The sequence below is a fragment of the Peromyscus eremicus genome, chromosome 7, assembly GCF_949786415.1.
Source record: "Peromyscus eremicus chromosome 7, PerEre_H2_v1, whole genome shotgun sequence".
NCBI classification, from domain to species: Eukaryota; Metazoa; Chordata; class Mammalia; order Rodentia; family Cricetidae; genus Peromyscus; species Peromyscus eremicus.
Genome location: NC_081422.1, coordinates 91,680,722 through 91,701,223, shown reverse-complemented (window position 1 = coordinate 91,701,223; position 20,502 = coordinate 91,680,722). Strand labels below are relative to the sequence as shown.

General features: G+C 46.8%; 1 protein-coding gene across 1 annotated transcript in view; it reads left to right on the top strand.

Annotated features, from left to right (window-relative positions):
* Positions 1-20,237, top strand: part of Clstn2 (calsyntenin 2) — a 355,228-nt gene extending 334,991 nt beyond the window's left edge. Inside the window, exons 12-19 of the mRNA XM_059269076.1 lie at positions 2,449-2,615; positions 10,239-10,387; positions 12,298-12,521; positions 15,716-15,886; positions 16,369-16,514; positions 16,625-16,748; positions 17,435-17,619; positions 19,410-20,237. Coding sequence (XP_059125059.1) covers positions 2,449-2,615; positions 10,239-10,387; positions 12,298-12,521; positions 15,716-15,886; positions 16,369-16,514; positions 16,625-16,748; positions 17,435-17,619; positions 19,410-19,610 — 1,367 coding nt within the window. The 3' untranslated portion in view covers positions 19,611-20,237. The remainder of the gene's footprint in view (positions 1-2,448; positions 2,616-10,238; positions 10,388-12,297; positions 12,522-15,715; positions 15,887-16,368; positions 16,515-16,624; positions 16,749-17,434; positions 17,620-19,409) is intronic.
* The last annotated feature ends 265 nt before the right edge of the window (positions 20,238-20,502 follow it).

The following is a 20,502-nucleotide window of genomic DNA, read 5'->3' as shown; positions in this document are numbered from 1 at the left end:
CCTCTTGGTGGGGGCACTTGACAGCCAAGCCATAACACTAGGGCATGAATGTTATGGAGAAGCATCAAGATCAGAAAACCTCAAATTGTCCTCCCATAGCCATGTCCTTTTCAGGCCATTCATCAAAGTCACATCTATTTGGAGTTCCCTGTGAACCAAGCATTAAAAGACTTGTTTTACTTTCAAAGCAAAGAATCCTTATGCAGCAAGGAAACAATCTATGAGACAAAATGGTTGAACACATAAAGACAGATGGTTCCTGTAACAGAGGATATCCCAAAACACCGAGGCAGAGTTACCCATGGGGGTCTACTTGGTCCCATGTGCCTCGTCTAGTTCTGTCCCACAGTTTGCATTGCCCTTATCACTCCTCGTCTAATGGCAAGATGGCTTATGCAGCTGTGGGTTCACTATAGAAAGACAACAAGAGTTCATTGAAAACCTTCTGAGAGCAAAATAGAAGCTATTATGGATAAGCCACCAGTCATCATCTCTCATGATGGTAGCCTAAATTTGGTCACCATGCTTATTCTTGGATCTATAATTACGGCTTACTGAATGCCAGGTACTGATTGGCTTCATCTTCTTACTTGGCCCCAGGCCCACCTCTGAATCCATCATTGGAACAATGATGGTGCAATAAAATTTGCTTAGACTCTGTCCCTGGACCTTGTGTCCATGCCCAAAGCCTCAGGACTGCCCTACTTAGCAAGAAGGAAAGGATGAGAGAGCCACAGTGCCCACGATGACTCTGATGGCATTCAGCACATCATCTCCTTCAATTCAACAGGCAGTTATAAAGTGTCTGTTGCATGCCAGGCAGACTACAGCATGCCAAGAGGACACAAGAGGCCAAGTGTTCTTGAGAAGAATAAATGAGTCAACTTATGCACCGTGTCTGGTGCAACCCTCAGCCCCGACTACTTACTTGCTCAGTATTGTCTTCATTAAAATGAATAATGCATGAGTGATCTTTGCTATCCAGGAAAGAGAGGCTTAAACTAATAAATTATAGCAGCTTCCGAGGGGCAAGCCTGCGGGTAGCATCAAGGAGAGAGATCACACAAGGAGTATGCAAAAGGCCCAACCTGGAGAAGCTCACAGCTCAGTGCTTCTTAACCTTGGCGTCACATCTGCATTATCCAAGATGCTTTTTAAAACTCCCTGTACCAATTAAATCAAAATCTCCAGGGGGTCAGACCAAGTACCAGCTACCCGTTTATCTTTTTAAAGATTCCCAGATGGTTAAAACTTGTAGCCAAGGTGGATGATAACAATTTAGGCTCCTAAGGACAGCACATGCATGTAAACAATTCGAGAGCAATGCCAGGTGGAAGGCTGCAATGAAAGCAACTAACAGTGATCCAGGCCCTAAGCCTAGAGCACAGTGGGACTCAGGGTAGGGGTGGGGCTTGGGAAGCAGGGACTCAGTAAGGTTTGAGGAAGCAGCAGTGACAGGGGGTCTAAGAGACCTTGAAAAACTTCAATTTGCATCAGCTGGACAACAGGGAGGACAGGGTGGGGGTGAACCAGCGTGATGTCAATGGAACAGGTGTGAGGGGGAACCCAGGCAAGCCCGTATCTAAGCAGTAGAAAAAGCCGTGCAGTAAGTCAGCTGGAGAGATTCAGAAAGCAGCACCTCAGACGTTCCCACAGGAAAGCATAAACAAGTGGGGTAGCATGTCTCTGTAGAGACATATGGAACACTAAGGAACGTAGGAGCTGTGTGCCCAAGGAGCATCCACTACCCGCAAGGCGCTGTTGGCACACTCGGCTTACCAAAAGGCAGCAAGGGTGCCACAGTGCCACGTGCTGGAAAGCTGCCCTTTGGAGAGCTGGGAAAGCCGTGCACATGCTGCCCAGCCAGTGACCAAGCCTCAGGCAGCATAAAATACAGGAAACAACGGGAGCTGCTGTGCTGAGACAGCCTAAGGACTAGGGGGCGCTAGTGTGTCTGGTGAGCTACAGAGGTTCAAAGAGTTTTCAAAACCTCTCCCGGGAAATATCAAGATGGGGACTCAGTCCTGGTCCATCTTCTCTCCACGTTCTGTTTCTTCTCTGAACAAAAATCCCAGCAAGATCTGAGCTAGATCTCCATGCAGTCCATCCAAAGATGGGGGAGGAGGGCTGAGATTAGTAAAGACGCGAAGAAAGGCTGTCTGAGTAAGATGGACTATAAGCAGACCTCAAGGGAAGCCCGGCGTGGAGACCACGGAGGAGATGGGCGTGGCTCCTGATGAAGCTGCAGTTTGAGTACTTTGAACCATGCTTGGGCATGGTAGCAGACCCCAGCTCCCACGGTGCTCAGCCTGTGTACACACAAACACACATTGGCTTGTTTTAATCCCTTAGGCTTAAAGAACACAGGGACACTACAAGTGACCTTGGTTCCTGGCGCTTCCTACCTCATCTCTCCAAGGCAGATGACAGTATCTCTTGTTCCTACAGGAGGCGAAGTGGCCAAACCACGGTTTGCACAGTTTTTCCATGGCAGCCTCGCCAGTCTCACGATCCGTCCCGGCAAAATGGAAAGCCAGAAGGTGATCTCTTGCCTGCAAGCCTGCAAAGAAGGGCTGGATATTAACTCCCTGGAAAGCCTCGGGCAAGGAATAAAGGTAAGGAAGGCACTGATACCACACATGATAAGACACTGATTGATGAGGCGAAAGCTGCTCAATACCTGAGCATGCCGGGAAATAATGGTTTCCGGAGAAGCCTCACAGAAACGGTGCCCCAGTTAAGATGTGATCACACTTCAACAAGGACCAGTTAGTGACCATGACTTCCAGGATGGACTTCTGCTTCCAGCTCCTGAAACTTCTAGATCGGGTGCCCTAGAGCAGACAGTAGACGCCATTCCATGTCCGCCTGGAGGGAGGTATGAAACTTCCTTTGTCTGCAGATTGGTTACTTTGCTATCCGTTTGCCTAAAGGCACTAAAGCGGCATGCAAGAATACTTTTCAAAAACATAAAATGTAAACAGAAAATTAGGGCTCCAAAACAGAAACAAGAAAAGAGAGAGAAGACAGACATGAGGTAGAATTGGAAAACAGATCTGACAGTCACTAGGTCTTACACTGTTAACGTGAAGCCAGTTCCCCTCCAAGCAATATCTGGAAGTCAAAAGGAACATGAAGAGATTTGTAGTTTTTATTGCCTGTGTGAAACAAAAATATTCGAGTGATTCAGGAAATTAGAGCTGTGTTCTTAGAAAAGCATCTCCCAGAAGGCGGCGGGGGAGGGGCAGCTGTGGCCCCAGCAAGCTCCTCTCCAACAGGTAAGGTTACCTTCTGGCCTCACCTAGATAGAAGAAGCTCTTGCTGGTCCTAGGCCCCTCAGTTCTGAATAAAGAGCAGGGTTAGTCCCATCAAAGGCCCTGATAAATCATCACAGGCCCCAGTGTGGGAAAGCAAGTCCCTAGCTCCTTTCTGGAAGTCACAGAGGGCTCTGTGTCCTGGAGATCAGGACAACTGGAGTCTCCAGAAGCCACAGTGGTTTTCCCCTTGGCTGTTTCCCAAGAGAAGATGGCAATGGCAAAGGATTTCCACCTGCTGCCCATCTGTTCCCAGTCTGCCATGGGCCTGCCTTGCCATCCTACCATGGGCCTGCCTTACCATTCTTACTATGGGCCTGTCTTTCCTAGCCAGGGACTTTCTTTCCAGCAGAACCTGCTCCTCACAGGAGCCTGATACTTGAAGATTCTGGCCCTGGGTATGCAAGCAGGGCCTGCTAGTCTGAGGACCTGTGATGTTCATTAAAATGTGATCACCTCAGCAAACATATCATGTTACAGTTATGGACAGGGTTCTAGTATACAAAGGTAGATACTCGCGGCTTATTGTCTTTAGATAATTTGGTGGCCCTATAGTACCCAATATAGTACTACACAGGGTACCACTACATTGACAGTGAGCACTGACATTTCCTAGAGGTCTCTGAGAGGAAGACACTGCTTGTTCTAAATGCTTTATGACCACTACTCTTTGTGATACCCCTTCCATGGATAAAGGTACCATAATGTTCTCATTCCGATATTGAGAACTGAAAGCTAATGGATGCTCAAGAAATATCCTTAAGTTAGTGCTGGGCAGAGCCAGAATTTGAATCCAGATAGTCCCACTCCATAGCTTCAGATTCGGGTGAATGGCCTTCAGGGAAGGCTCCCCAGAGGAAGAGAAGCCTGAGGAGAATGTGTAAGACCAGGTAGGAACCCACCTGGGAAAGGAAAGGGAACAGAGAGCAGCCATTCCAAGAAGATCTGGGAATCTGAGCAGCAGCAAAGGGGTATGGCAGAAATGCACAGGAACCTCCAGGCCACTGTTCTGGGTGCCCAAATAGTAGCACAAAAGTGGAGCCAGAGAGCTAGATGAAGACCACATCATGGACACTCCTAGACACATTTAGATGTATTTTTTTCTAACCACTAAGAGCCATTGAAAACTCAAGCAAGAGAGAATAATCTTGGCCATGCAGGGTTTAAGGTGCCTACCCTGGACATTGGGTCAGAAGGGCAAGATGGAAGGCGTGGTTAGGCAAGCTTGACTTTCCAGATGCTGTCTACCATGGCTTTGACACACACATGCTCATGCATGCATGTTAATCACATGTCACTGGGAAAACTGTTCTGATCAGCGTGTGTTATTTCCTTGAGATGTTGTTCACCCAGTGCTGTGGAGACCTAGCCTCCAACCCTCTCTTTTTCTCACTCCAGCTCACTGCCTGCCTCTAAATGCATCCTCTGCCTTGAACCATCCCAAGGGGCCACTGTTGCAGAGTTCCAAGTTTGACAGAGCCAAAAAAAAAAAAAAAAAACAAAAAAAACCCAGATACTAGACTTAACAGACGGGCAATTTGTGAATTATGAATTAAGAACCAAAGTGATTTCTACAGAGTAGTCATAGCCTGTGGAAAGAAAAGGTGCTAAGCTAAGTGTCACACAAATAGAGGGGTCTAGGGGGAGGCTTTTCAGCATCCCACCTGCTCATACCCAGGTCACTGCAAATGATCCTTTCCCATCCCTAAGGCATGGCTTGTGAGAGCTTGAGGTCTGTGAGAGAAGTTAATAAGACACTCAGTTTACAGAGCGCTCACTGGGGGCTATTTTATGTTCATTATCTCTACTCCTCGAAACAAATTAAATATTATGACCTCATTTCAAAAGCAAGGGGACTGGAGCTTGGGGACTTGTCCAAAGTAAGTCCGTGCTCTTTTCTCCATACCAGCAACTCTGATTAAAAGATGGCCTTGACCATTATTAAAACTAACTTCCTTCAGACCCTGCATGTCTCCTGCACATCATTTCTGAAGGATCTTTTCAAGTCGTTTGAGTTGCCGGTGACTAGCCTCCTTCTGTGTGACTTATAAAGAAGCGAGCCCTCACTTGCTGGAGGAATTTCTCTACTCACAGGGCCAGCTCTTTGCTGCACTTGTCTTCCTGTGGGTCATGCTTGTTTCTGGATATTGCTCGAGCATATTTCAGTCTCTACAGGGTTGTGGTGGCTGTTGCCTTGCACCCATGCAAGATACCGTGGAACAGCCACATTTTGGAAGAGTAGCCTGTTCTGGTTTCCATGGTACCACCCTTTCCATCATCACCCTCAGAGTGTGGCAGAGCAAGAAAGTAGTGACCTTAGAGCCAGACACTCCTAGGTTCTCCACACCAATATCTACCTACTATTCACTGCCTTGGTGACCCTGGGCAAGATATTTCAACCCATAAAGCCCCACCCTCATGTACAAAATGGAAGTAATACTATGTATCTTTTAGCAGTGTAATAATTTACTAAACATATAGATATGTATCTCTGTAGCAAACCTAATGGATTCTCAACAAATCACAGGTCCTTTTGTGGCATAGGAGACCTTTCTGTTAATTTTTTTATTTCATTTACTTATGTATTTAGAAGTGGGTGCATGCCATGAAGGAAGTCATGAGGACAATTTGTAGGATTCAGTTTTCCCCTTCCACCATGTAGGTCTCAGGGATGACAATTCAAATTGTCAGGCTTGGTGGTAAAGGCCTTTACTCTCTGAGCCATTTGGTACAGATCAAAGAGGCTGGCAGGTGTCAGGTGGTCAGGGAATGGCAAGGTGCCCAGTAAGCCACAGCCAGCCTATTGCTGAGGCACAGGGAGCCCAGGCTTTGGATAGGAATTTCACTGATGGTCCAGCCTGCAAGAAAACTGAAGAAACTAGCTGAGTGTCTGGGAGAAGTGGCCATTCTGGAAGATATCTCTCTAGCATCTTCCTGGCTTGCTGTGGTCACAGCACAGATTCCCAAGGAACTGTGGGTACCATTTGTCCCTGTGATTATGCACGCTAGTGCAAACATGTCTGCCACATAACTACAGACATATCCCCAGAGCATAGAATACTGCAGCTAGAAAAACATGAGAACCTATGGAGGCTTTTGTTGATCCTGCAAGAACTATATTGACAGCTGGGCCAGTAGCCATCTTTATGCTCTATGGTTAGAAAGATGTTCTTGGGCCTGGGCTTGGTGTTAACTAGAAATCCAACATATTAGCAGCCAGCCTGTGCTTTTGCTAGGAGGATTCAGTGGAGACGTGTGCTCTGTGATTGCCAAGAAATGCTACCTAGTCATCCTTCTAGAACATTTCTCAACCTGTGAATTGTGACCCCCTTGGGGTCAAATGACTATTGGTAAAATTATTAAGGCCACTCCACGTAGTTAAAAGGAAGATTTATTTAGTGGGTAACTTACAAATGAAGGGATAGGTAGGTTGCGGGGTCTGGGGAAGGTGTATCGCAGTCCAGTGGTGTTCTCTGGAGCTCTGCCCGGTCAGCCTCCACCTTCCAGGGTCCAGGAACAGAGAGAGAGCACTGGCCCATCTGGATCTCGGGTTTCCAGGGTCCTCCCTTGGCCCCGCCTTGTAGGCGTGACAGTTGCCGAAGCCTCAATGGGGGTTGGAACTTCCAGATCAAAGCTGGAATGGCTACAAATGACCCTTTTACATGGGTGGCTATGACCGTCAGAAAACACAGACATTTATATTACAATTCATAACAGTAGCAAAATTACAGTTATGAATTAGCAACAAAATAATTTGATGGTTGGGGGCCACCACAACATGAGAAACCGTGTTAAAGGGTGGCAGCATCGGGAAGGTTGAGGACCACTGCTATAGATGAACCTGTTGCTCTTCCTATTCAGCCTCATGCCAGGTGCAAACCTCAGCCTGCTCTGCAGTGCTAACCATCTTCTTTTTACTGTTGCTGCTGTAGGCCCTGTTGCTGAGGTAAACTGGTAACCAGGCCCTTGAGGGTCTCACACAGACAGCAGCAGCGCCACAAGACTCCACTATAGCACCCATGTCACTGTGCATAGGAACAGCAAGAGTCCTAAGTAGTGTGTTTGGAAGGACGACCTTAAATCTTCCTGAATATAAAATGGATGGCTTGTAAAAATGTTTCAGATCTGATTGGGACCCACTGGTGTGTGGTGGCTTCAGAGCAGAGCATCCGTGGCTAAAGACACACCTAGTGGCTGGCTGTGAAATAGTGGCTAGAGACACACCTGGTGGCTGGCTGAGAAATAGTGGCTAGAGACACACCCAGTGGCTGGCTGTGGAATAGTGGCTAGAGACACACCCGGTGGCTGGCTGTGGAATAGTGGCTAGAGACACACCCGGTGGCTGGCTGTGGAATAGTGGCTAGAGACACACCTGGTGGCTGGCTGTGGAATAGTGGCTAGAGACACACCTGGTGGCTGGCTGTAAAATAGTGGCTAGAGACACACCCCGGTGGCTGGCTGTGGAACAGTGGCTAGAGACACATCTGGTGGCTGGCTGTAAAATAGTGGCTAGAGACACATCTGGTGGCTGGCTGTGGAACAGTGGCTAGAGACACACCTGGTGGCTGGCTGTAGAACGTCTACCTGGAGCCTCCTGGATCTAGAGCAAGGAAGCTGTGCTCATGGACAGATGTCACAGCTCAGAGAGACCCTACCCAGGGCTTTGAGGGACAGGAAAGAGTGAGCCCACGGGGAAGGAGAGGCAGCAAGGGCACAGTGGTCCTACCAGCAAAGACTCAACAAGATAGACTTAGCACAGCACTGGGGATTATTACCCAGGCTTCCAAATATTAAATGCTTTGTAAATACTAGAAACCTTTATCAGGTGGGCATCCTTAATCTAGCAGTCTGAAATACAAAACTTGACGAGCTACCACAAATGGAAAAGTTGTAGCTAGTCTCCTGTGACAGACCACAGTCAGACCATAGGCACATTAAAAATACTATATGCAATTACCTTCAGACTGTGTGCATGAGGTACATATGAACCATAAGTGAATTTCATATAAGACTTGGGTTCTAGCCCTAAAACACCTCATTACATCTATGTGCAGATATTCCAAATCTAAAAGAAAAAAGAAAAAAAATCCCAAACACTTCTGGCCCCAAGTATTTCATTTGCAGTCTATCCATCCTGTATGTTAACTCATTTAAACTTCAGACATGTTTTAAATGAGGAAATGAAGTCCAGAAAGGGGACATAACTGTCCAAAATAGTACTTTGTAGTGTGCATTGGGGCTAGAAAGAAAATCCCAAATGTTGTAGTCTCTCAGACATGCTGCATAGCCTCAGAGAAGAATCATGACTGGAGAGGGCTGACTTCATCCTCCAGACAGGTTGACCTGTTGTGGTAGTAACTCTCCAGATTCAGTGAACTGACACATAGACGTGTTTACCTCTTATACTAAGTAGTGGAGATGAGGTAGAGTTCCTGTGTAGAACCTGAAGGTCACTGGAGTGAAGAAAAAAAACCTAGAGAACTCCACAGGGCTGCCTTGGTCCAGGGCATTATAGCTTCACTTCTCTTCATATCTCATTGGTCAGGTGTAGTCACATGGCACAAAGGAGGTAGGAAGTGTCACTTCTCCAGTGCCCAGGAAGGGGAGAGAGCAGGGTTTGGTACTGTGATGATGAGCTCTGCTGAAAAGCAAGGAACTAGAAGGAGGTCCTGTGGGGACGGACAGGAGATGGTGCGGAGTAAAATGGAGGCTGGGAGAACCATTCACTTATGCATCTAAAAGGAGTTCTCAGATCACTGGGGCTACCTTCTGGGATCAAGGGATCAGTAGGGTCCCTGTGATCAGGGAGAAAAGCCCTCATCAGTGTACCATGTAATCATGCTACTGTTTTGTAAGTGCTACAAAAAAGCACACAATCCCAATGGGACCTAGATGAGGAAAGCTAGGTGCTTCAAGGAGTAGGCAGAAATAAAACACTTACAGAGTAGCTAAAGAAAACAAACAAGACCCATCAGTTGACTAGGGCCACCAGGCCAGTGATTCACATGGTTCAGTGTAATCAACAATGACACATCCATCTCCAAACATAGAACAAGAATATTTCGATAAAGACAGTTGGGTCAGGTCAGGTTGGAGTAAACAGTTTTCCTTAACCCATGAAAACTAAATTCAACTTCCCATGTAGTACGAGAAACATGAATTAAAACTAGAGCAAGTTGTCATTGTCACCTATAAGTCTGGCTGAGTTCCCAAAGACTGATAGCATACAAATGGCTGAGGTTAGAGAAGTGATACTTGCACTCTGCTGGAAGGTGTGTGTGTGTGTGTGTGTGTGTGTCTGTTGACAATTCAGGCAATCAGAAATTTGCCAGCATGGACAAAGAGCATGTACTACTCTTTGACCTAGAAATTTCCCTTGCCAGGATTTGTCCTCTAGAAACATGCACATGTTTATATGTATGAGATTATGGATTGTGATAATATCAGTAAAAGATTGAAAATAACACAGAACCCTTACTACCACAGGGCATGGTGGCTCATACCTTTCATCCCAGTACTCAGGAGGCACAGGCAGGCTAATATCTATTAATTTGATATTAATTAATATGGCCTGGTCTACATAGTGAATTCCAGGCCAGTCATGGCTACATAGTGAGACCCTGTCTGTAAAACAAAACAAAAATAGCTCTTACCTAGAATACCATGGCAGAGTTTTCAGAATTCCATCCTGTGGTTCAGGCTGAATCACCAGGAATGTCTAATCCCTAGGTTGAACTCCTAGGGAAGATCCTGAAGTTCAGAAGAAAATGGAACAACTTACTGGAAAGGTGGAGACTACAACTTCTTCTGATGCTCTGGAGATGACGTTGGTGGCCTTAATGGCCTCTTTGTGGAGTTGCGGTTTTCCAAGAACCACGCCTGTCATTGACCATCTTTCCTATGATGCCCACTTCTGTCTTCCAGTATCACTTCAACCCTTCGCAGTCTGTTCTCGTGATGGAAGGTGATGACATTGGGAACATCAACCGAGCCCTCCAGAAGGTCTCCTACATCAACTCCAGGCAGTTCCCAACAGCAGGTGTCCGGCGCCTCAGACTCTCTTCCAAAGTCCAGTGAGTGAAAGCCAATCAGCCCAGGCCCAGCTGAGGCAGCAACAGTGGTCCCTTAAGAATGTTCCTTTGCAAGTAGGGCTTCTCTTATTCAGCTGTCCTCAACTCTGCTGTCCACGGGAGGATGCTCCAGGGACCTGTGCTCTCCTTTTGATTTCTTAAGGGAAATGTTATGTTGTTTCACCAGTTCAAATCCACCTTTCTGTGTTTTATTGCACATCTAATCCAATGCCTAGAAAGCCCTATTTTCTATAAATTCTCCAACACCTAGATCTCAAATGTTCTGATTTAAGGGCATAGCCCCTAGTACATGATAGATGCTTAACAAGTATTTATTAAATTAAATTAAATTAACCAACTTTGCTTTGTAGAATTCCTAAATACTATGGGCAAGCCAGAGGAAGAGAAGGCATAGATCTTGTCCTCAGGGAGCAGAGTTCAATGAATGAGATGAGATTATTAAAGTTTTTGATGGCTTACTTATAGTCTTGACAATTCACTTCCCAGACATGGCAGCTACTTGAGATGACTGCTAGGCAAGGAACCCCAGAGAGACCCTAAGGAGGTAGACGTGGAGTCACCATGCAACTGGGATAGAAGAACTCAGGAGAAAGGAACAAGGGTGGGAAGGATGGATCTACTGACTGCTGTATTGCTGGGCCTGGGAGAGATGCCCACCATGGGAAGCAACACTCAATAGAGGAATAAAAAAAAGTGTTTCTACCCAGAGGCCTAAGGTTAGATGTAGGCACCTCGGGGTCAGCTCCAAATTGGAGCAAAGAAGAGGGAAGAGATTGCCCAGTGTCTATCCCTGAGACCTGCTGTCCATAAACTGCAAGGAGAGGAAAGCCCACTGGGTAGGCATGGCAGAGGCAACAGGAAGCTGGGCTGGTAACCTCAATCGCACCCAAACTCAGCATCTAACCTGGAGCATAGAAGAGATGAAAATCCATCTCAACAGGAGACTTGTACAAACCACCCTTCCTTCTTCCATCGGGGACCTTCCCTCAGCATACAGGGTAACGGCTGCTTCTGTAGGATGGAGCCTGAATGCCTAGAGCACACAATTGATCTAGGCAGTGCTCACTATTTTTGCTCAAGTCTTTGGATTCGATGATAATGGAGAATACCGATGGCGTGTAGGCTTCACCGAGCCTAATAAGAAAGCTTAGACTCTACTGGGCTCAAACCAGGATGCAAGCTCTGGACAGCAGCCTTTTTGAGGATCTTTATAACTAGCCATTACTAGCACAGGGTAATCATTGCTCTCCCTTTTGTAGAGATAAGAAGTTGAAGTACAGAGCAATGAAATGCCCAGCCAGGAGTGGCCAAGCAGGGCATGGATCCTCATCAATCCCACTGCCAAGCCTTGGTTCTTATAATATCCTTACTGTCTTCCAGACACTCATGTAGCAGTGCACTAGGGTAAAGTAATGTAACCACTTCAGCCTTCTGCCCTCACCCACAGAAGAGGTGTACCCCCATGATATCCCACAGAGACAGAACACGTGCATCTGCCACAGCAGGAGAATTTAGCCCTGAGGTCTCATTTAGTAAGATAGCTATAACCAACCAGACAATTCCCTTACCAAACACTAAGGCACAAAAGCAAGCCATTGCTTTCTAATTAATGTTGCCATTGATTACTTTGCTAAAAGATAATGAAAGTGTTAATGGTTACTTGTTGCTAGTATAGAAAAGTCCCATCCCTCCCAGGAACCAATCTTTTAAGTCCCTACATTGTTAGGGTGGTAATGTGGCTTTAAATGTGAAGGTCTGCTGCCATCCTCAGAGACTCCTAACATCCAGGACACCCTGGCAAGGACTGGAGGTGGCAGGCATTGATCATGGCTCTGGAGTGGACGGTTTAAATCATCAGCTGATCAGGGCCATGACTGAAGATGTCTTCCCAGGTGCTTTGGGGAAGATGTGTGCATCAGCATCCCAGATGTGGATGCCTACATCATGGTCCTGCAGGCCATTGAGCCCCAGATCACCCTCCAGGGAACAGAGCGCTTCTGGAGACCTGCTGCCCAGTTTGCAAGTGCCAGAGGAGTGACTCTCTTCCCTGACATCAAGATTGTGAGCACCTTTGCCAAAACTGAGGCCTCTGGGGACACGAGAACCACAGGTACAGGTGCATATGGGGCCATGGGGAGGGTGGTCCTTACTTAACCCCTTATGGCTGAGTAAAATGATACACCAGGACAACCTCATGGCTCACCCATGGCCGGATGATGTATAATAAGAAAACTCAAACAAAGCTAGAAACACTCAGATGTCAGCAGGAGAGGGACAGACAGCTTACCAAAGTGTAGCACACCCATGTTAGTGACAGGAGCAAGAAGGAATACACTTGTGCTATATGGTAAGTGAAAAGAAGTGACACGCGGGCTTAGCAATGTCCATGTAGCATGTTCTCAGCCAGGTAAGAAAGCGATGCCCAGAAGAAACGATACTTGATGTTAACAGCAGTGTCCCCCGAGAAGCATGGAGAGAGACGATTTGTTTCTGCTTGCCCTCCCCTTTCTGTGACTGCAAAAATGTCCTGTAGTGGGCATGTATTATTCCAGTCATTAGAAGAAAAGCTAACGATGTGCAAAGGATAGACTCCGGCTTCGCATTACCATACACACAGCAGAAGGCTGGGGCTCATTGGCAATATGACGAAGCTCTCGGGGAACTTCCAGGTTGTAATTCCCACCAGTTTCATTATTAGGGCTGTTGTTGAGGGAAGGATTAGTTTCCATTTTCTGCCCGGGAGAAACACTCAGCTACACAGAAAGGAAGAGCATATGCTGGAGGCAGGCAGAAAGAAAGAAGCCCACAGAGAGGCAAGTCTGCAGAGAAGAAGGGAGGGAAGCCTTCCGTTTGCAACTCAGAGGGACTTGGCATTCCAGGGCAATGCTTGTCTGAGAGCAGTCCTGGGAAGCCTCTTCCAGAAACACAGTTTCAACCCCCTTCCCCCATGCAAAGCCACTGCTAATGATGTGCTGATGCCGGTAGGCCTGAGTCCCTGAAGAGCCGCTGCTATAATAATCCCAATTACCCACCGTCTTAAACCACACTGGTCCCCAGCGATTAGGTTCTCAAGGGGCAGACCTCCTGAACGCCTAAAAATAGTTGGTATTTCACACCTGGCCAGCCAGGGTGGTTTCCGAGTTACATGCCAAGGTGCATTAAGTCATGTGACCTTCCCTCTTCTGTTGTCCTCATTTGTGGCTAAAATCAGACTGAAAAGGGAAGGCCCTGCTGACTTCAGTGGTCACAGCCCAAGAGCATGGAGCTTTGCTGCAGCTGGCGCCCGCACACGGACAGTGTGGGAGAAAGCAGTTAACTGGGTCCACATTTCACCTTCTATTTATGAGAGGTGCATGCAGAGCACACAGCCCAGTGCCCGAGAGCTATTATTAGTACTTCTAAATTTCTACACTTACTGTTGAAATAACATTTTTACGAGAATCTTAAATGAGTGGGTTAACTGCGTTTGCTACCAGGCCACAGTGACAGGTTCCAGGGTCATCTTCTGCCCCCCACTGACACATATACACATACCCTCACAGCCATCCGTATTTATGCAGGAGCACACATATACATACTCAATACCCCAACACATACATGTTTCCATGCTTCTGCGGTACTTAACTCCTTTGTCCCCATCTCTGTTCTGCTGCCTGCTTTTGATTGTTTGCAAATATCTCTGCATTCAGCACTCTGAAATGTTCTGCTCGTCACCACCCTGACTCCCAGGCTGGGTTGCTAATTCCTGGTGCTTCCCTCCGGCTCACAGTAGATTTGCCTCTTAGTGGTGACTTGCCTGTCTGTTAAACCAGACCAGTAGATCCTGGAGGGCTCAGCCATGGATGATTCTGCTCTGGACTCCTAACCCAGCTGTCTCTTCAACACAACGGACCCAGGAAAGTGGGGATGGAAGAACATGCCATAGGGAAAGAGCCGTGTGATGGCAGCAGCCACGACACGCATCTGCCTAGTGTGACTCTGCCACTTATTATGAGGAAGGTGACCTAACTCCACCTGAAAGGAAGCTAGAAATCACCTGGGAGAGATTTGAAATTACATATCCACTGCCGTTAATGATTGACCTCAGAGTTAATGTAGATTACTGTGCTTTTATATATTGTTAGCAACACATGGAATCATTGTGGTTGGCTAATAGTAAAAAAAATTAGGCACACAGAAATTAATAATATGTAGTTAATGGGAACAAAACTTTTAGGTCCCACTGAAATTTTTTAGTTAAAGTAAGTATCTTGTCCTTTGAATGTCTTTTTAAATATATATAGATATAGATATAGGTATAGATATAGATATAGATATAGATATAGATATAGATAGATATAATATCTGAAGACTTGCCTTAGAGGTTACAAGTTTCCAAGTTATAGAGTTAGAACAACACGTTCTATCTCATACTTCCCTTTACTCTCTGGGTGATTTGGGCAACTCTCCTACTTCTCTGATCATCGATTTCAACAATGATGGGACATGGATAATACTAGTGTCTATTATGTTTGCACTGTGCCTGGCACACAGTGTACATTTGTCTCTTCCAGAAGCACAATTTCAATCCCCTTCCCCCATCCAAAGCCACTGCTAATGTGTGCTGGTACTGGTAGGCCTGAGTCCCTAAGAGCTTTCATGTAAAATGGGGCTTTCAGTTAGGACTGCCAAATTGTCTAACATTCCAATACATAGATATTTCCTTGAGAAATCTGGAGTTATAAAATCAGGCAAGGACCACTAGACTGACCAGCTTGCTAATGTGCTCCTGTGGGAGCATATGAACTAATTAATTTACTCTAATTTATCAATTATTAATTAACTTTCACTTATATCTTGTTGAATCCAGTGATGATTAATGAACTATTCGTCTCTATTTGAGCAAAGCGTAGTGGTAACTGCTTCACAGCAGTTCCTGTGCTAGATTCTAAAGAAGTTTCCTCCCTTGAGATCCTTAGAGCCTGGTGAGAACACACGCATGCGCATGCACAAACACACTGTCCACATGAAAAAAGCTACAAGTGTTTGATGAAGAGCCACTTAGCTGCCCCCAAATACAAGCTGTGACTATGGATTATAATGCCCCCCAGATGAGGAAACTGAATAGCTTCTCAGAGACACACACCTTCTCCCCACTAATTCACGCCACCTTCTTGAAGATGGCCTGATGTTTGAGCAGTGGGTGTGGCTGATGGGGTTGCATACCCCCTTCTCCCGACCCACCTGGACATGCAAACAGTAACAGAGGAGGTGTCGCGGTGAGCAAGAGCTCTTGACGCTGGTGTTTCTCATGCACCCTCCTTCCTACAGCCCCCAAATCAGCGGTCTTGGAAGAAATGCTGCACAACTTGGATTTCTGTGACATTTTGGTGCTTGGAGGGGACTTGGATCCAAGACAAGAGTGCTTGGAGCTCAACCACAGTGAGCTCCACCAGCGACACCTGGATGCCACTAATTCTACAGCTGGCTACTCCATCTATGGTAAGGTCCCACACAGCCCCTCTGCTCAGTGATGTTCTCTCAGAACAGCCTTGTCAAGGGACTGCTGAGTATGGTGGCAGCTGGGGGTGGGGTGATCGTGCAGTCCTAGGGGTCAAGTGGAAATTCTTACATTTCTAAATTTTACTTTCTAGAATGACTCCAGCCTCTGGGAAAAATGTACTATATCCTTGCTCCCTGGGAATCTGTAGGAACTAAGAGAGTGATTTCACATTTTGATCCCAGAAAATGCCTCAGCCATGTTTGGCAGACTGAGGCCAAACATTCCAGTCATACACTAACCAATATGGAAATTCTTTGGATTGCTTTAATCTTTGAAACTTCTGCTTCTGCTCATTTTCCATCCGAAGCACTCTGACTTTCGCCCTTGGATTCACAACCCCAACAGCATCCGTCTGTCTCCTGTGCCCACGGCTCCCCCTCCTCTTTTGCCTCCTGATGGTAGGTGTGGTCTCTTGGTGCAGGTGTGGGATCCATGAGCCGCTACGAGCAGGTGCTGCACCACCTGCGTTACCGCAACTGGCACCCCAGTTCCCTTGAGACCCGGAGGTTCCGCATCAAGTGTTCAGAACTCAATGGGCGTTACACTAGCAATGAGTTCAACTTGGAGGTGAGTGTATCCTGCCATTGTTAGGGAAGGCCTGAGCCTCCCACCCATTCCCTCATTCCTTCGGAGAACTCTCTCAACCGCCTACCTGCACCTCTCCTTGTTCTTCCCAGGTCAGTGTCCTCCATGAAGTCAAAGTCTCTGAGAAGGAACACGTCAACCACCTCATTGTACAGCCACCCTTCCTCCAGTCTGTCCACCACCCTGAGTCCCGGAGCAGTATCCAGCGCAGTTCAGGTAGGCTACTCAATGGCAATTCAGACACTGGGACTCAAGAGCAGCTACCAAGCAGACAGTCTGTTGTAGCATCTGAAGGTGCTCAGAGCTGAGGAAGGGACCCTTTCTCTGAACACCCCTGCTTCAACAGCGAGTCAATCCACCAAGCAAGGAGTTTCATACAATCCATAATGACAGAGATTGGGGTAAAGGGCTGAGACATTATACTAGTCATTTTTAGGGCCAGCTCAGAAGCCTTCCATGGACCCCTCACACACTTACCATATTCAGATCCATCTGCCCATGCTTTTGTTTGAGCACTTGCCATATAGTGCCACCATCTCGTAGCACTTGTGTCCCTACTAAGTTTTACAGTGCCCAGCTCTCAGTGGGAACTTCTGTATAATTTGAGGAGAAAAGCCATGGGTAGAAGAGAATCTATATTTATTAAATGCCTACTGTGTGCCTATGTGGAAGCTCACAGAGACTATTTCCCTTACTCCTCACAATTACCATAGCAAAGTGAGTATAACACCTGATACACATTTGATAAAAAGTATATTCTAGACAAAGTGAGGTAAGGACCCAGAACCCTACAGCTGGGAAATTGGAGAGAAGATTTTTTTGTGAACATAGATGCCTTGTCCTTCAGAAGAATGAGCTATATCTTTGATCATCATGTTACTTGGATTCCTGTTTTATTTCAGTGGTCCCGAGCATCGCCACAGTGGTCATCATTATCTCTGTATGCATGCTAGTGTTTGTTGTGGCCATGGGTGTGTACCGAGTCCGAATTGCCCACCAGCATTTTCTCCAAGAGACTGAGGCTTCCAAAGAGACTGAGATGGATTGGGATGACTCCGCACTGACTATCACAGTCAACCCTATGGAGGTATCTTCTCTGGGATGGGAGCTCTGGCAGGGCATGGGGGAGGGTGCTTCCTCTGCTAATCAGCTTGGTTCTTCCTCTGCCTAGATACCAGATCCAGACTCTTCCTAGTCTAATGAGTCCATTTTCCACAATTCTCCCATCCCTACACTTCTTTAGTCCTCTCAACATGAACAAGCCCTATTTCCCTGTGAACTGTGTTCTCTAATTTAAAATGTGCAAATCATTCTTACCCCACAAACATAACTAGAATTTTCTTAAAGTAAGCAGTCACTCATTATCTATTTCTCACCCCCCCCCACACACACACACTAGTTTAGAGCTGACTAACACTCAGGAATTCAATATTGAACTCTTGATTAGCTAACAGTGCAAATTAGGTGGCCTACAGAGCTCACTTAAAAGCTTGGAATAAGTTAAAACAAAAGCACAACAACAACACCTGCCGTTTAATAAGCTCCCCTTTAGCTAGACACTGTACCAGATGTTCTGTATATACAAGCACTGTGTGAAGTGGGAAGCATCACCTCATTTACAAAGGTGGGAACTGAGAAGAGTGGTACCATGTTCAAATGCATGCAACCAGCATTCAAACTCAAGGCAGCACAACTCAGAAGTTCACTTGATTTCAGTTGGCCAATAGCCCCCAGAAGCCGTCCATGACCACGCCAGGGGCCTGATCTATACATCTGCCTATCATTCCTTTTGCCCACAGGTGCTGAGTCTGGAAGACACAAGCCCAGAGAAAGATCAGGGAAGGTCATAGGGAAATAATAGAGATGATCAATGCTGCCGGGTTCCAGTTTACTCGCAGCTCATCTCCTGCTCCCGTTTCACAGCCAGCATGCCACTTTGGCTCTGTTTCTCTAAGTACCCTGGTATGGGACTCCAGCACTTCCATCCTCAAAGAGCTGAGCCTCAAGTGTAAGAAGCAAGAGAAATCTGAGGAGCAAATGGTAGTGTGCCTTCAAGGGGCCGACCTAGTAAGGCCAGCTCCTGCCTAGGCTCCAGTGTGTAGTGTCTTGGGGGCTGGCCGATTGAGGCAATAGGAATCACTAGGGAAGACTAAAGTAAGGGAAGCCTTGAAGAAAGGGTATGGTTTGGAAGAGAAAGAAGTGGATAGAAGACGATCTAAAGGGCCATGTAGCCACACAAGGCAATGTATCACTCATGACCTGATTTGCCAACTCAAAACATAAACCCAGATAAAGGATGATGCTGGAATCACTACAAAACTGTGAGATGGGAAAGTGGAACTAGAAGAGTTAGGGTGCTGTTTTAATTCGAACATTATAGCATAAGGGGACAGGCATGGAAAGTAAGGGCATAAACTTTGGCCTTTGCAAAAGAATGGTTTTTAATTACAGCACATCTGTACCTTGGCTTAGACGACTTTTCATTTCCACTGGCATGATGTTCCCACATGGAAAAGTGTCCAAGATTAAGCATGATTCTGCCCCTGGGAAACGGACAGTTAAGAACCTGAAAGTTCTATATAAAAGGTCTGGAAGATTCAGTAGATGATGCTCTTGGTTTAAATGCCCATCCCATCATTGACACTAATATGTTACCTTGACTGTGTGTCCTGGGATTTGCTGCTATGTTGGACCTTTATCTGGCTTCCCGACGTCCCTCTCACCAGATGTCTTTCCCAGCGATCCTGTCTAGGCAGTGTAAGGGGTTTAGCCTTAAGTGAAATGAAGCCCGGGAATCTCAAGTCTCCGCTGCACAGAGCTTCCGAGTGGCCCCCGCTCAGTGTTTGATGCGTATTTCATTCTCTTTTTGGCATCCAGAAACATGAAGGACCAGGGCATGGGGAAGATGAGACCGAAGGAGAGGAGGAAGAGGAAGCAGAGGAAGGCATGAGCTCCAGCAGCAGTGGCTCTGATGAGAGCGAAGAGGAAGAGGAGGAAGGCACGGGCAGAGGCAGACATGGGCAGAGTGGCACGAGGCAAGCCCAGCTAGAGTGGGATGATTCCACCCTCCCCTACTAGTGACCACAGCTCTGCTGACCAGCCCACATGCCCCTTTTTGTAAATCCCAACCCAATGTATGCCCAAGCCTGTCACACTTGCCTCTAATTTCTATGACAGGTCTGGGAAGGCCATCAGCTTCCTGGAATCTGCCCTCTATGTTTCAGGCACTGCCTATGTCCCAACCATGGGGCAGTTCCAGAAGCCCAGTGTCACCATCAGTGAGGACTTCAGGGTGGTTATACTGTCCTGTAGCCCTCACTTCCTCTGCCCTGGGCTCACCCAGAATCCTGTCACCCACCCAGTCTGCAGAGTTCTGAACACCTTGTTCTTTTCTGCAGGGGAGAAGGTCCACCTTTATGTCACTTACCACCCCCTAGGCTCAGTGTTTTCAAACCCCTTGGGTTGTAACTCACTGTGTATGTACTTGACTGAAAAGCCTTTCTCCACCTACACCAGCAGGGCCTCCCTGTACTTGGTCTCCAGGTTGCTTTATACAGGGAGGGCAGTGGAATCTCATAAACCTGAGGTCTTCGGGCTTAAGAATTGAAAAGAAAGCCTTTGTTGAGGCAGAATCGAGTTTCCAGGGAAAGGTTCATAGTGTATGTATACATGCACAAACACCACACACACACACACACACACACACACACACACACACACACACACACACACACATACACACACATACACAGTTCCTAGCTCAGAGAGTCTTTCCTTTTACTTCTTTCTGAGACTACATAAACTGGTATAAAAAGTTCAAAACCAAAAGTTAGTTGGTCTTTGACCCTAAGTAGAGTGTATCCTCATCAAAGGGCTTGCTGACCAGCGTTCAGACCTGCCTAGATAATGCCTAAAACCATGGGGCTGCCCTGTCCAGGGCTATCACCACACAAAACCACAGGGCCCAGGA